The following is a 16,446-nucleotide window of genomic DNA, read 5'->3' on the forward strand; positions in this document are numbered from 1 at the left end:
TATTAACATTAATAAGGACCAGTCTTAAGTCTTTAACACCGAGAGTTACAACTTTTGTACTACATACATTAGGGCTCCGTTTGGTTTGGAATGAACTATTTTAATTTTAATTATTTGGTTGAATGGATTTGGAATTTCATTCTTATTCTTGCTGGGATGGCATTCTCCCATTTAAGAAAATGGTCATTTTCTATATTTTCTTTGGGAATAAAAATTCATTTCTGCTGATTCTAATTTCTATTCTCATTCTTGTCTGAACCAAACAGATTATGGGAATAAATCATTTTAATTCCGATTCCCATTCTTATTCCAACTACAAACCAAACAGACCCTAAATTCTTTACCTTGTTAATTTCTTCGTACAATTATTAAACCCATAAATTAAACTTCCGATTTTGGATGTATAAAGAATCTGAAAACAGTTCTCTATTACACCTATAAACGGTAGTCCTTCTCTCTCTCTCCCTCTGTGGTTTTTACTATCATCTAGGATCTAGTTAGGATGGCGCTGGTGATGACTGATGGAACCCCGAAAAAGGAGCTAAATAGAGGAGCGTGGACAGCTCAAGAGGATCAGAAGCTCGCTCAAATTATTGAAGTTCATGGTGCAAAGAGGTGGAAATCAATTGCAGCCACAGCGGGTGGGAGCCTGTTACGTTGCAGAAAAGAAAAGTCCAACTATCTAAGCATACATATTACCTTTGCATTCTGAGCTTCATTATTAATTGCATACATGTTCTTGCAGGTCTCAACCGGAGCGGGAAGAGTTGCAGGTTGAGATGGATGAATTACTTAAGACCAAACATCAAGAGAGGCAACATTTCAGACCAAGAAGAAGACTTAATACTCAGGCTTCATAAGCTGCTGGGAAACAGGTTAGCACTGGTTTATGAATCCACATTCTAACTACAGTAGCTGCAGTTTCTTCTTTTTAATGATTTGAGTCTAACTGATGATGATTATTAAAAGGTGGTCTTTGATTGCTGGACGGTTACCGGGTCGAACGGATAACGAGATCAAGAACTACTGGAATTCTCACTTGAGCAAGAAAATAATAAACCAGCAGACAGAGGAGAAACCCAGTAGAGTTGCAAGAACAACAACAACAACATGTTGGTCTAAGCGTCGGAAAACCTGTGATTCGGAGAAGGATCAAATACAGGTTACCGAGGATGGCACCTCCAAGGGACATGAGGGCTCAGTGAACAATATTGATGTGGATGAGTTGCTAGATTTCTCTGTTGAGGGGCCTTTAATGAGCTTGGAGTGGCTGAGAAAATTTAGTGAATTCAAGGAGTGTTTGTGTGGGTTTTCATGAAATTAATTTGATATATTCTTTTTTCCTTTAATTGTTATTTTGTCTTTGAAATTATTCGCATTCTTTCTACTGCATGTTCTTGTATTGAAGTTGGTTAATCAGAATGAATATAATGCAGATATATTGTCAATGTTTTTGTACAATTTATCGACCGAGCAAATTAAATGTTGGGATGGGTGGACCCTCATCATCATGCATGTTCATGGATCTCTATTATGAATTTAGAGATGTATGGCTCAAATTCACAACGAATAGAGAGTGGATAAGAAAAGTTTGTAGGAAATTTGGGCTCGTTTCGTCCGCGCAACTATTCAATTGAGTATATATCTTTAAGTGAATGGGTTCCAATGTGGTAGGTAGGGGTGGCAATGAGCCGAGCTTTTCACGAGCTGTTTGAGGCTGATTTGTGAAAAGCTCGGCTTGGCTTGGTTTTAGCCAAACTCGAGCTCAATTCAGTGTCTCGATTATTAAACGAGCCAAGCTCAACTCTACTAGAACTCGACTTGTGAGGCTCACAAATTGGCTCGAATATATATATACATATATATATATATATATATATATAATAAAATATTTTTATAAAATATAAAACAAGCTGAACCGAGTCGAGCTCAAACTTATAAACTTTAGACTCGAGCCGAGCTCAAACTCAAAGTTCTGAGTCAAACCGAACTTGAGCTCAAATTCAAACCTAATACTATTTGATTGGCTCGACTCAAATCCACCCCTATCGATAGGACTAGAATGAAGCTTATCTTATCTATGCCAACATATCAACGACTTAACCCGATTACATATGAATTATAAATTCACAATCTAATTACAAGTCAATACTTGTTATATATATATACTAATTAACACGTACAAGAGACTGAAAAACTTGAAGCCAACTTGCTTGTGAATCACACAAGGACCAATAAACCAGTCATATTGTGCAGTAGAATAGTGTCACGTCGAGTCCACGTTGACCGGAGAAGGAATACATAACGTTAACAGCCAAAGTCCCGTTAGGATGGATTCGGTGGTTCAACCGGACACAAATTGACCACAAAATGACAAAATAGAAATCAAAAGGAATGACAAACCTCCGCTGCAATCTAGATTTTCTACTCACTTTTCCTATTCACTCTCTACCCGCCCTGAATTTCAGCCACACATCTCCCGACTCAACTCAATCGAAGATCATCTAACCATTGAATTTAATCTGGATTTTCAATTATTTTCCCACCTTACCGAAACCTCAATTTCCTTTCTTCCTGCCAAAGTTTTCTCTGACGCTATATACTGTTTTAATACGAAATCAGAATATCATTTCCGCTCTCAACTTTTAATCCAAAATCACCTGGTTTTCTTACTTTACAAATTAAAACTCACGGAAATAAAATTTCAGTTTTTTTTTTTTTTTAGGGAGGGGAGTTCTGTACATGTCTTCTTACAAATGAGCCTGAATAGTCAAGCATCTGGCTCAATTTTCTTTGAAGCGAGAGTATTTTCCGTGTTCTTTGTTCAAATTACAGCCTTCGAAATCACCAGTAAAATTGCAATATATCTTTGCTTTTCTACATTTTCTGATACACTGAAATTTTCCGGCAAGGAATAAATTTTCTGAATGATTTTTCGATGCTCATTTAACCGATTCTTACATTCTAGCCCCTCAAGAAAGAAATAACCGATTTGCGATAAGAGTAAAGGAAATCTTTCTTTTTTTTTTTCCGTTGTGTGTGCGTTATCTTAAAGCTGAGGCTGTTTTCTTATTCCAGATGTTAGAGGAGTAATGTCATAAATACATTTAAAGCTTTCTATCCTATTTAATGAAAGAAAAATCCAATCAGATGGTTGGCAAATTCCATACCTTTGTCTTAATTTAATGTCCTTACCGAATTCGATTCAATCTTACTTCCTGCTTCTCTGCACACATTGATTTATTCTCATATTAAACTCTCATTGAAGAAGAAGAAGAAGAACCAATTATTGGAGATTCCTTTATTTATTTTCTTGTTTCTGACCTCGTCCTGGAAGCTGAGTCCTCACCGTCACTAATCGATACGAAAATGAAATCATGTGAAACCAGAATCAATATCTTCGCCAAATGCATTATCTTGTTAACATGTACGCCCTGGATTGTTTACTTGGTGCCGGAGAAATGCCTTCTCTGGCACATGACCTTCGTTCCTAATGCAAAAGCTCAGGGCGCAGGCAAGACTTCGGCGGAAACTACTCAAAATTTCCGGTTTTTCTTTTCTTTTTTTTTTCCCATTTCCTTCTTTTTCCTGCAACTTTAATCTAATCCGGTGGATATAGATTTCAGTTTACCAACTTTTGGTCGTCTCCCACTCTCTCTTACTTTGTCTGCTTTAGTTTGTCTGGGCGGAAGTTTGCCTGCGTATCATCTCCACAGAGGAATCAGCTCTGGGCACGTAATTGGCTTTTACAATTCGAGGTAAAAGGGATTCGTATTAAAAAATTAGTTTTCCATCGTGAAGGTGCATTCTTCTATAACAATCGGACATGAATCAACAGAGGCCCGCCTCTGGCTCTGGCGCTGCTGGAACAATAGTTTAGCAGTTAGTGTCCAGTTGAACCGCCGAACCCATCCTAACCGGAGTACCGGACTTTGACTGTTTACGCGTTCCTTCTCCTGATCGATGTGGACGAAAGCGATTCGCGGGTTCACTCGTCCAGTGCACCCATGGGTGCACAGAACGCGAGCTCCCTATTTTCATCTCTCTCTCTCCTGTGAATCAAGTATCTTAGCATTGCTTTAATCTCTCTGTCCAGATTCTTTTTCTCCTCTGGTTTTTCTTTATCGGTATAAACCTGTATAAATTAGAAGCCCATTCATTGGTTGGAGCAGTACGTACTTGGTCGATCTTTCAATTGGATTCGTGTAAAGTAGGTACCGATGATGTTAACTAATGAAATAGCAGGAGCCAGGACGAGAGGGGACCACAAACCTGGTATATACAATGATGGAGGGCCAGCTCACCAACCGACCACAGCACTCTCATTGGATAAGTATTAGAGGGCGGTGGCCATCGGACGGTGGATATCAAAGGCTGCTTGAAGAAGATTTCGAAGATGTCTATCGGAGTAGTTTTAGTTGTTTTAGTTGTTTTGTAACTTTAACTCTTCTATTTATTCTACAAGTATGTACTATAAATAACCCTCTTTTGAGTTAAGGACACACAAGAATTCGCCAACTTTTCTCTCTCTTCCAAAGGCTCACGCCTAGTTTACAATCGGTTTCACGACGAAGCCTCGTGTTCGCCCGATGCTTGTATAGCCAATCCAGTTTATTGCTTTCACGCTGTATCAGGTGGTATCAGAGTGGGAGTTCGTCCAGTCAGATGGCCAACTAAGACGGTAGCAGTCGCAACCAACCCCATGATGGAGATCAGGGGTTACAAGCTGTTTGGAGAGCAATGGGAGAGCAGTGCACAGCCACGCGTAACATTGAGCAGTAGTTGCCAGAAATCGCTGGACAATTGCGGACCTTGTTGCGGGAGGATGTTCCAAGGAACCGGGATAACCTGTACCCAACCGTAGGAGATGACCACGGTAGACCACTCGTCAACCCCATACCCCGGAATCCTGTTCTTGATGATGATAGCGACGATGAACTAGAGCTCGGCGTTGCTCCAGTTCTTCCCGGTGACGACAGAAACAGTAGGAATTGGCGCAACCCTGGCAATTTTAATCATTGTTGGAATCATGATGAGTTTAAACTCAAGGTAGATATTCCTACTTTTAGTGGGGATCTGGATATCGAGGGCCTTCTAGATTGGATCACCGAGGTCGACCGTTTCTTCGAGTACATAGAGATCCCAGAAGAAAGAATGGTGAAATTAGTAGCTTTTCGATTGAAGGGAGGAGCATCTGTCTGGTGGGAACGAATGAGGGAGACTCGGATCAAAGAAGGAAGAGGTCTAGTTCAAACTTGGAGGCGCATGAAGCAGTTAATAAGTTGTAGATTTTTGCCCCCTGATTATGAGCAGTATATGTTTGAATCATATCAACGATGTGCACAGGGAACAAGAAGCGTAAACGAATACACATCAGAATTTCTGAGATTGGTTGAACGAAATCAGCTATCTGAAAGTGATAACCAGCAGGCAGCCCGTTATCTGAGTGGTTTGAGACCTGCTATCAGAGACAAGATTGGCGTCCAGATGGTTCTCACTGTGTAGGAAGCAAGGAACTTAGCTTTGAAAGCTGAGTTAATGTTTCAAGAAAGGACCCGAGTCGATAGCTACCGACGGTACAGTGGGAGCGACAACAGACCGGCAACAGTTGACAAGAGCAAACCAGCCCCGGGAGTACAACCCTCCCACCCGCTGAATATAGCTAATGCCAGTAAGGCCGCCACGGGAGGGGACATTCGAGGCAACACTTCAAACCCTCCTAAACCCAGTAATCCCTATGCAAAACCTGCTCCTTTTAAATGCTTCAAGTGCAATGAAGTTGGGCATAGGTTTAGTGGTTGTCCCAGAAGGAAGGCAGTTACCATGGTAGAGAGGGAGGAGGAAGAAGATGTTGACGATGAAGTATGTTGTGGACCTGATGGAGAGGACGAAGAAGGTCCCTATGAACATGAAGAATACACATGTGTTGTGAGGAAATTTATATTGTCCCAAAGAAGCAAAGATACCACTCAATGACATCGACTGTTTCGCACTAGATGTACTGTACAAGGTAAATTATTTGATTTAATTATTGATAGTGGCAGTCAGGAAAATATTATTTGCAGGGATGTGGTACAAAAATTACAACTACTTCCTGAGAAGCATCCGAACCCATACACAATTGGGTGGATCAAGGAAGTCAGCGGCGTACGAGTGGAGGAACGCTGCAAGGTCCCATTCTCCATTGGTAAGTACATTGACGAGGTATATTGTGATATTGTGGATACGGATGCTTGGCATATTTTGCCGGGTAGGCCTTGGCAGTTTGATGCAGATGCAAAACACTTGGGTAGGAAGAATACCTCCCAGCTCGAAAAAGAGGGTGTATGCTACACCTTATTACCCATGGCAGAAAAGAATCCACCAATGACTCCAAAGGCAGAGGGGAGAAATTTCCTTACCATTACACATGAATGAGTCACGCGAGGTCCACTTGTTGGTGGTGAAGGGAGAAAGCATGAATGAGTCACTAGAGAAAAACAAAATTCCAGTGGAAGTGCAGGGACTACTTGATGAGTTCCATGACATAGTTCCTGATGAGTTACCTAATGAGCTCCCACCTATGCGAGACATCCAACATCATATTGATTTTGTTCCTGGTGCTACTCTACCTAATCTACCACACTACAGGATGAGTCCTAAAGAAAATGAGATCTTACGGGAGAAGGTAGAAGAATTATTAAGAAAGGGGCATATTCAAGTCAACATGAGTCCTTGTGTAGTACCAACATTATTAATACCCAAGAAAGATGGGCATTGGAGAATGTGTGTCGACAACAGGACCATTAACAAGATCACTATTGACTACAAGTTTCCCATCCCCAGGATGGACGGCATGCTAGCTCAACTTGATGGAGCCGTAGTCTTTTCCAAAATCGATCTCAGGAGTGGTTACCATCAGATCAGGATCCGTCCTGGAGACGAGTGGAAGACAACTTTCAAGACTAGAGATGGACTGTTCGAATGGTTAGTCATGCCCTTTGGACTAACCAACGCACCCAACACCTTCATAAGGCTAATGAACCAGGTACTGCGCCCTTTTATTGGTAAGTTTGTTGTGGTATATTTTGATGACATTTTGATTTACAACAAATCTATCACAGAGCACCTAGGACATATCAGAGAGGTATTGAATGCATTAAAGAAAACAAATTATATGCTAATTTAAAGAAGTGCACTTTCATGAGCAATAATTTGTTGTTCTTAGGGTTCATTATAAGTAAGGATGGAATTAAGGTGGATGAGGAAAAAGTGAAAGCCATTAGGGAGTGGCCGACCCCATCAAACGTCACGGACGTAAGACATTTCCATGGGTTAGCAACTTTCTACAAGCGATTTATCAAACACTTTAGTATTGTAGCTCCCATCACTGAGTGTTTGAAAAAAGGAAAGTTTCAATGGGGGGAAGAAAAAGAACAGAGTTTTGCTCTCATAAAAGAAAAATTATGCACCGCTCCTGTCCTTGCATTACCAAGTTTTGACAAGCTATTTGAGATTGAATGTGATGCCAATGGATTTGGCATAGGGGCCGTATTGTCACAAGAAAAGAGACCAGTTGCTTTCTTTAGTGAAAAGTTATGCGAGGCCAAGAAGAAATGGTCCACTTATGACAAAGAATTCTATGTTGTTGTTAGAGCACTGAAAACTTGGGAACATTATTTAATTGTTAAAGAATTTGTTCTCTACACCGACCACCAAGCTCTTAAGTATCTCACTAAGCAAAAGTAGTTGCGGAGTGACCTGCATGCAAGATGGTATGCTTTTATTGATAAATTCCCATACAAAATTGTGTATAAGGTTGGACAGCAAAACACAGTGGCCGATGCTCTAATTAGGCATGTAGCCCTCATCAAGACTCTCAACATTGAAATAATGGGCTTTGAATGTTTGAAAGACCTGTACGCCCAAGATGATGACTTCAAACAGGTGTAGGAAAAGTGCATAAATCGACAGCCAGCAGGTGATTTCTACATTTATGATGTGTTCCTTATGAAGGGGGAACAATTGTGCATCCCTTTCACATCCCTCCGCAAGAAGATCATCAGGGATCTGCATGGGGGTGGATTAGTAGGATACCTCGGGAGAGACAAAACGATTGAAGCAGTCAAGGGACGTTACTACTGGCCTAAATTAAGGAGGGATGTGACCACTATTGTGAGTAGATGCTATATCTGCTAGATAGCTAAGGGACAGACCCAGAATATTGGCCTCTACATGCCTCTACCTGTTCCTACTGCGATTTGGGAAGACTTGTCCATGGACTTCGTGTTAGGCTTGCCAAAGACACTAAGAAATATGGGCTCCGTCTTTGTGGTGGTTGACCGGTTCTCCAAGATGGCACATTTCCTCCCATGCAAGAAGACCGCAGATGCAACAGTGACAGATAAGCTATTTTTCAGGGAGATTGTTCGTTTACATGGGGTACCTAAGACCATCACATCGGATCGAGATACGAGGTTCTTAAGTCACTTCTAGATGACCCTGTGGAGACTATTTGACTCATCATTGAATTTCAGCAGTACAACTCATCCACAAACAAAAGTGATGAATCGGACCCTAGGTAACTTGATCCGCAGCATCTGTAGGGATAGACCAAAGCAGTGGGATTTTGCCATAGCACAGATAGAGTTCACCAACAACAATGCAGTTCATAACTATACAGGTAGGTCCCCGTTCTCCATTGTTTATATGAAGGTACCTAACCATGCGTTGGACTTAGTAAAGCTACCCAGAGTACCCGGCCTCAGCACTTCTGCAGAACAGCTGGCTGAACAGATCCAGTGAGTCCAGGAAGTAGTGCAGCAGAAACTGGAGCGAACCAATGCCAAGTACAAGATTGCAGCTGATAAGCATCATCGACACCAAGTGTTTGATGTCGGTGATGAAGTCATGGTGTTCTTAAGGAAGGAACGCATACCCGTGGGAAAGTATAACAAGCTACAATCTCGGAAGTACGGTCCATACAAGATCATTAAGAAAATCAACGACAATGCTTATGTCGTGGACTTGCCACATCACATGGGTATCTACAATACTTTTAATGTTGTTGATCTTCATCATTACTTACCGAAGGCAACACTTGCATATCCCAGTCATGACTCGAGGTCGAGTTCTTTCCAAGTGGGGGAGAATGATGGAGGGCCAGGACACCAACCGACGACAGCACTCTCTAGAGTCCTTGTGTGATCCAACACCCATAGGATAATGGCGACAACTCCATGCATTGGATAAGCATTGGAGGGCGGTGGATATCAAGGCTGCCTGAAGAAGATTTCGAAGATGTCTATCCCAGTTGTTTTAGTTGCTTTATAAGTTTAACTCTCCTAATTATTCTACAAGTCTACCAGATGTACTATAAATAACCATGTTCTGAGTTAATAGAGGACACACAAGAATTCGCCAACTTCTCTCTCTCTTCCAAAAGCTCACACCTAGTTACAACTGGCTTCACGACGAAGCCTCGTGTTCGCCCGGTACTTGCATAACCAGCCCGGTTTATTGCTTCCACGCTGTGTCATACAAGGTCTGCATGGCTTCGAGAACTAGTTCAGCCTGCTCCCTTTGAAGCTGTAAGATACTTTTGCCTTCTTCGTAGCTGCTGCCAAATGCTACCCTAGAGATGACATCGGCCGTAAGGTTCTGAAATCTGAAGTTCAGACCAGACATCCAATTCACAACACCCTTCACTGCTAACCAACTCATGCCATCGTTCTATCGGCTTGCTGCAACTCGTCAAAAATGCTGGTAGCATTGCTTGAGCCTGTGATCGATGATGATCAGATCAGATCAGGAATGAAATTAGTCAAAATTAAGTACAGTATGTCAGATGTGGGTGGATGGGCAGAAGTAAACAACCTTGAGCTTCTCTAGGTGGAAAGCAGGATTGATTATCCTTCTGTGTTTGGCCCACTTTTCTCCTTCCAAGCTTGTAAGTCCCCCTGTTAGAACAAGAATCAAGGGGTCGATTTACTGGTGGCTTTTGGAATTGATGCAACTTGTTGGACAAGGCTTCTCTCGTTAGCTCTGGATCCAAAATGATCAGTCTAGGTGTTGTCCAGCCCAGCAAAGAGATATTTTACCTATGTTTCCGAATTGCAAACAATTCATTCAATTAGGGTCGGCATATCAGAATTCATCACATAGGCGAAACTCCAAAGCAGAGTAAGCAAACAGGCCTGGCATCAAACCAACTCCCAACTTTATAGTTGGTGTTAGGGAAACAAGTTACTGAGGGGCAGGTTGGGCTGGGTTTATGATCAATCCAGGCCCAACTTAAGGTTTGGGTCTAAGATCCGAGTTCGAGGTCAAATCCAATATTTTTAATATGATCTCATTTGTCGGGATTGTAATTTGATGTATTCGGCTGGGTTTAGGCCTGGACTGGGCTTAGATTGATCAATAAACCCATTCTAAAATCACACATGAATGTATTCATTTAATATGTAAATATGTATTCATTTATGCAAATACATGTATGAATGTGTATATTTGGACCTGGCTTGAATTGGGATAAGGGCCAAGCCAGGCACGAACCAGATTCAGGCTATTAAGAGCTAGGCCCGGGCTTAACCTAAAAAATAAAAAAGCCCAAAATCTTGGGCCCAAATCCAGCCCAAGGATCAAGAATCCAAGCTCAGTTCGTGTAAAGTTTAGGGCAGGATTGGTCCAGGGTCGGATTGAGTCCACCCAAATTGCACTTCAAATTGATTTGTCTCCTGGTTAGAGGTGCAAATCAGGTCGGGCCATGGGACCCGACACGAAATTGGACCGGCCTGACACGATCCGGCACGACTATGCGGGCTGTGCTAGGCCCGGCACAACCATGCGGGCTGTGCTGGGCCTAGGATTTTAGGTCCACGGGCCGACATGGCACGGCCCGACACGACCCATATATATATTATATATTTGTATATATTATAATTATATAATAATAATATATACTATATAATATATTAATAAAATAAATATATTTTTTTAATTTTATTATACTAATTTATTTAATTATTGCATATATAAGCAATTTTATACACAAAATTCATATAAAATTAAAATTTTAATTTTTTTTTAAATAAATAGCTTTAGCCTAATACACAACCCAACCTGGCCCAAGGCTCGGTCCACAGGCCAACCCAGCCCGTGGCACAGCATTTGTGCGAACCACCCACGGGCCATGCCGGGACTTTACACCTCTACTCCTGGTCCAGGGGGATTGGCAATTCTTGGGGCCAAACCAACCTCACTGTACATACATTATATACCTCTCGATAGTCTTATTAGCAGACTTAAGTATTGGCCCATCCCAGCCCAAGCCCAAGACCGAGCCCTGTGGCTTCGCTGGGTTGTTCATGGTCTCATGGATGACAAATTTGACATGTTAGCTTACCGTACTGTTGTGCAATTGTAAAGGTAAATGGATCAACACGTGGTGCAATCTTGTGGGTAAGATTCATGGGTCTGGATCATGCTTACTTTATGAAGTTGAAAAAATGTTTCATGTCCCCTTACACGAGCCTTGGATGCCTGGCTGCTTCCAAACACTTGTCTAGGCTCTTGGGCCTCCACAATACAAGCCAAGACGAAGAGACAGCCAGGGCGATGAACCTAAAATCTTCCATATTAATTTATTTCTTGTGCAAAATTGAATCGGAGTCTGAGGGAGGCAAATGATGGAGTGAAGCCCAACTGAAATTGATATAGATGTTTTTGGATTTGGTTCTTAAGACTGCATTTGGAAACGATGCAAATGGAGTATAAATCTTGGTTTAGGATAAATTTGTACCCTGGTTCACTTTTGCCTATGTTTGGCAATATTATATTTTTGCACTGACAAATGACAGATCAATGTATATTTACATTGATAATAAGATGTGAAAGTACATCAATGAAAAGGATGTAAATTCACATTCAAGTGGGCTTTTGATAAAAAAAAAAAAAAACATATGCATAATTGAATTCTTGGTTGCATCCATTACACCTAAAAGTCTGTTTGGTAAGAAGGTAAATTTGTCAATGCAAAAACAACCCAAGTTTGCAATTTATATGAACCATTTTACACTCTACATACTTGCATCGTTTCCAAATGCAGCCTAATTGGTGGGCTGGAGGTGACCCCCACAATCAACCATGGTCTTTATGGAAATTACTATGACTGTGGTCTTTATGGAAATTACAATACAATTTTTTATTCCTTACATTAGGGTCTGCCTTCAACCGAGGTGGCCACTTCACATACAGGATGTCCTTGATGGCCATAAGGATCTCGGCCCGCTTCGTGTTTAGGGGTGTGTAATCTACCCTTTCTGCTACCGGAGCTCCGAAAGGCTGTCCTGGCCTTGCCCCCAAGCTTGGCCCTTCTTCTTCTTACTATCGCCTTGAGTTGAGGGCTCTGTCTCCCTCTTTCTTTTCTCAAGGGCCCGTTCACCTTTCTGGTTGATCTCCTCCTCCGTCCTTATAAACTGATCCGCGAGCTTGAGGAACTCAGTCACAGTTTTGGGTTGATTAACAACTACGTGCCACTTGAATTCTTTATGGGTGATGCCTCGCTTGGCCGCAGTGAGCCGAACTGCGGGGTCCAGGTCGGGTATTTGCAAACAAGCATCGCTGAACCGCTTGATATAGCTTCGGATGGACTCCCCTTCCTTCTGGACTATGCCAAGGAGGCTCTCTTGAGTTCTTGGGCATCTTTTGCTGGTGACAAAGTGGGAAACAAAGACTTGCACGAACTACGCCCAACTCCTTATCGATCCGGGTGCAAGGTTTCAGTATCTTGTACGGGCTACCCCTTTGTAGGTGGTGGAGAAAGCCACGCACATACAGGATTCACTGGCCCTTGCCAGGTGCATCTGGGACTGGAAGGCGTCCACATGATCATTCGGGTCAAAGGATCCGTCATACTTATCCAGTGGGACAAGCTTGAAATCCTTTGGCATAGGAACAACAAGATGTTCTGGCGACAGAGGAGAAGGAACTAAAAGAAGTGGGGTAACTTTTACTTCACCTGAGCTTACCTCTTCCTTACCCCGGATCTTGGGCAGATCGTGAGTGGGAGCTCGGCGAGCTCGGCGGCGCCTCCGCTACTTCCTTGTTGGCTCGGCGTTGGTGCTGCTGGCTTCGGTATTACCGAGCTCGATGGGCCCGGGGAGGGGCTTGGACTACTGTTGGTAGCTGTGAACTGAGGGGTCTTGCCTCAAGTCTGCGGCCAGCACCTCGAACTGGTTTTCCGCAAGTGGGAGCTTGAACTACGAATGCTGAGGCGACACGGGCCTAATTGGCTGAGAGGCCCCCGACCTGATTGCAGGCTGCGAGGCAGGGTAGCTGGTCTCTTTTTTCCGCCACGAGACGATGCCGAGGTCTCTCCTCGACGAGAAGGAAGTTCGTTCCGGCGGCGGGGCTTAGCTTGCTGCATGGCCGGATGCCGGGGAGGGAGTGGCTGCTGGGCCTGAGGCAGTGGGGGAAATTGCTGTTGATACTGATACTGGGAAACTTGGTGCAGCACTTGCTACTAATAAAGTTGAAGTTGTTGGAACTATTGCATTTGAGCTTGCATAGCTCGCATGCACTGCATCAGGTCCTCAAGCTGGCTTTGGCTGGCCACCGGAGGGATGACGGAGGGTTCTGGGAAGGTTGCTTCAATCGTAGGGGGAAGTGGAACGTTCACGGGTGCCACTGTTTGAGGCACGTTCAGACTGGGAACTCCTTCCGCAGAGAGGGGGACGGTGAACTGTCCGATGCAGACAGTGGGAAGTTGGGAATGTTCCTCAAGTGTTTCGGTTTACACCTCGTCCGTCATTGCTGGAAGAAGCCATGAATGCTGAATTTTAGAGAGGGAGTTGTGGAGATTAGAGGAAGGCTTTTTGAAGCGCTTCCCACAGACGGCGCCAAATGATGTTGCACGATCCGGGCACTCCTAATTGACGGAAACCTGGCTCCTAGTTGGGAACGGACGGTACCTGAGATGAGGAGGAAGGTGAAGAATTCCTGAGGAGCTCGCTCGGCGGGAACACTCTAATGCTTAAGTTAGAACTCTGAGAAAACTGAAGAATACAAACAAAGAGTTGAGAGTGCAGATGGCGCAAGTTCAATACCTCCTCTCTTCGAGGGTCGGGGTCTTTTTATATTGAAGATCTCTCAAATCAGGCGTAACCGCCTCTGCCACAACCGTTATTGCCAGAGCCGAGGTGGTGGATGTGGCAGCCGTTGCAGGGTACGGACCTATCAGGCGTGCCACATCTGGCAGAAGTGGCAGGCACGATGCCGCCTGACAAGAGACGTGGGCGCAGCCTCCAGATTCAACAGGTACTATTGTTAGGTAGATCTTTTCTACAGGTTGCCGAGCTACTTTGCATCGAGCTGCCTTGGTCCGAGCTACCCTACACCGGGGTGATGGAGTAGCCGAGGTGCGAGTGCTTGAGACGAGTATGGGCAGAAGCGTTAATGGGGTTATTCTGAAGTGTCCCCTCTTCGGGATACTTCTCGTAGATCAGGGTGTTCCCTTCTCATGAAGGAAGAGTTCAGGGCCCACTGGGAGGAGCTCGGGAGTCCTCCTCCCTTGGGGAGAATTCGGAGTATGCTAGATGTTTCTTCTTGGCGAGCTGCTACGTCCGCCGAGTTGTGTTGCTGGGCTCCGACGAGTTTAGTACGCCGAGTTATGGCCAAACTGCCATGCTGACCTGCCACTTATGCCAGGTTATACCCACGTGCCCCCGTGCTACGAGGTCGGGCCAAATCACCCTCCATGAACTACAATTCCAGGTGGATAGAGAGTTGTGGGCAAGAAATCCATAATGGCTCTGATTTACTGGTATGTTATTTTTCTTTTCCTAAATGTATTCATTTCTTTTTCTTTTGGCCTTTCTTTTAATCTTTTTCCATGGGGGAAGTGCATAAATGGTTCATTCTAGTTCTGTGGTGGCTTTGTAAGTAGGTATGATCGGGGTGTGGGGTGGAGAAAATTTGGGGATCTCCGTTTTCCATTGGACGGGGGATGGAGTTTGGGGGCAGGAACGGAGTGCAATGTGTGTGTTTAGGGCCAGGGAGAGGGTGTGCAAAAACTGTTCTGGTATCATCAGTTTGGGGGGTTGTTCTAAGCAAATCTCCTAGTCATGTAAGTTAGACAAATTAGAAATTGAGTTGAATACAGTGAAGTTCTTGGCTTTGTCAGAAGGAATTTTTCTTATATCTTACTCCTCTTACTTCTCTCTGTGATGGATTTCTTAGAGTAATAAACTTTCTTATCCGAGTAATTTCTTGGCTCTCTTTCTTCAACCCCACCCCATGTTGATGAGAATTTGTTCTAACATCATGACTTTCTTTAAATTAGGCTGACCTCCATTCTAAAGACAAAGAAAAACCCAAAACCCACAAGGCCTGACAAAATTTGATAATTTGATATTCGATTATAATAATTCAAGGACGTCAATATCTAAGACAATATTACAACGGTTTGAAATGTTTGGGGCCGGGGTTCTCATAAATTCGTCAAATATGTTCCATGTTCATTAACATGGTGAATACGACTTTTTTTAACCCCAAGCTTTATTCTAGGACCTCAAATTTTATTAACCATTATCGAACATAAAATCAGAATAAACAGGGGAGGACATAGCCTGCTGTGCCCCATCCCCAATACAAAAAGCACTCACCATCACTCTCTCAAATACAATCGGGTTATCCAATTCTCAGAAGAGAATTAAAAAAAAAATGCATTGATTTTCAAATTCACACCCACACTTGCAAGGTAATTTGTACATCTATTTTCTTCTCTCAAAGAATAAACAAGAGTTCGTTTAATCTTTATATAAGTGTTGTCAATTGATCATGGGTGAGATGTCCCATTAATGATACCAACTAACACCTCATTGTCACTTTCTATTTCTAACTCAATGATTCCACGTTGGAGACAAAAATGTAGCCCATCCAGAAAAGCTAAAAAGTCAAGCCATAAAACTTGTAGAAAGAAAAGCAAAAACCTCTCGAGACATCCCAAACAATTGCACTCCCACAGCTGTCACCCGGGTTCCCTTGACTAACAACATCTACATTCAATTTATATCAATAATGGATTGAAAAATTACAAGATACCCATCCAATTTTTCTTCGCCTAACTTCCTTGACTATATTAATATTAAGAGTTTGGAGTAAAAAGTTGTTAAAACTTGCATTAAGAGTTTTGAAATCATCTTTCAAATAATCTAAACAATGAGACATAGGGTGATAGCTGTTAAGTTGTCAACTGACACCACCATGCTCTCACCCCATCACCCCATCTCCAATATGGTGGACACAGCTCTTGTCCTTGTCAATGATGTTAAGATACATCACTTAATTTCACCACAATTTAAAATTTTCATTCAACATAGATTACTCATCTACCTAGTCAATTGCAACCATCATATCACCAATCTTAGTATAATTATTATAGGTGTAAAAATATGACCCAAAATCATC

At 42.8% G+C, this 16,446-nt stretch overlaps 1 protein-coding gene across 1 annotated transcript; it reads left to right on the forward strand.

Annotated features, from left to right (window-relative positions):
- The first annotated feature begins 452 nt into the window (after positions 1-452).
- Positions 453-1,466, forward strand: LOC104600586 (transcription factor MYB114-like). Its single transcript, XM_010263626.3, has 3 exons — positions 453-641; positions 746-875; positions 970-1,466. The coding sequence occupies exons 1-3, from the start codon at positions 503-505 to the stop codon at positions 1,316-1,318; spliced, it is 618 nt and encodes a 205-aa protein (XP_010261928.1). The 5' UTR covers positions 453-502; the 3' UTR covers positions 1,319-1,466.
- Positions 1,467-16,446: the final 14,980 nt, after the last annotated feature.

This window comes from Nelumbo nucifera, chromosome 8 (assembly GCF_055504915.1).
Source record: "Nelumbo nucifera cultivar China Antique chromosome 8, China Antique-T2T, whole genome shotgun sequence".
In the NCBI taxonomy this organism is placed as follows: domain Eukaryota; kingdom Viridiplantae; phylum Streptophyta; class Magnoliopsida; order Proteales; family Nelumbonaceae; genus Nelumbo; species Nelumbo nucifera.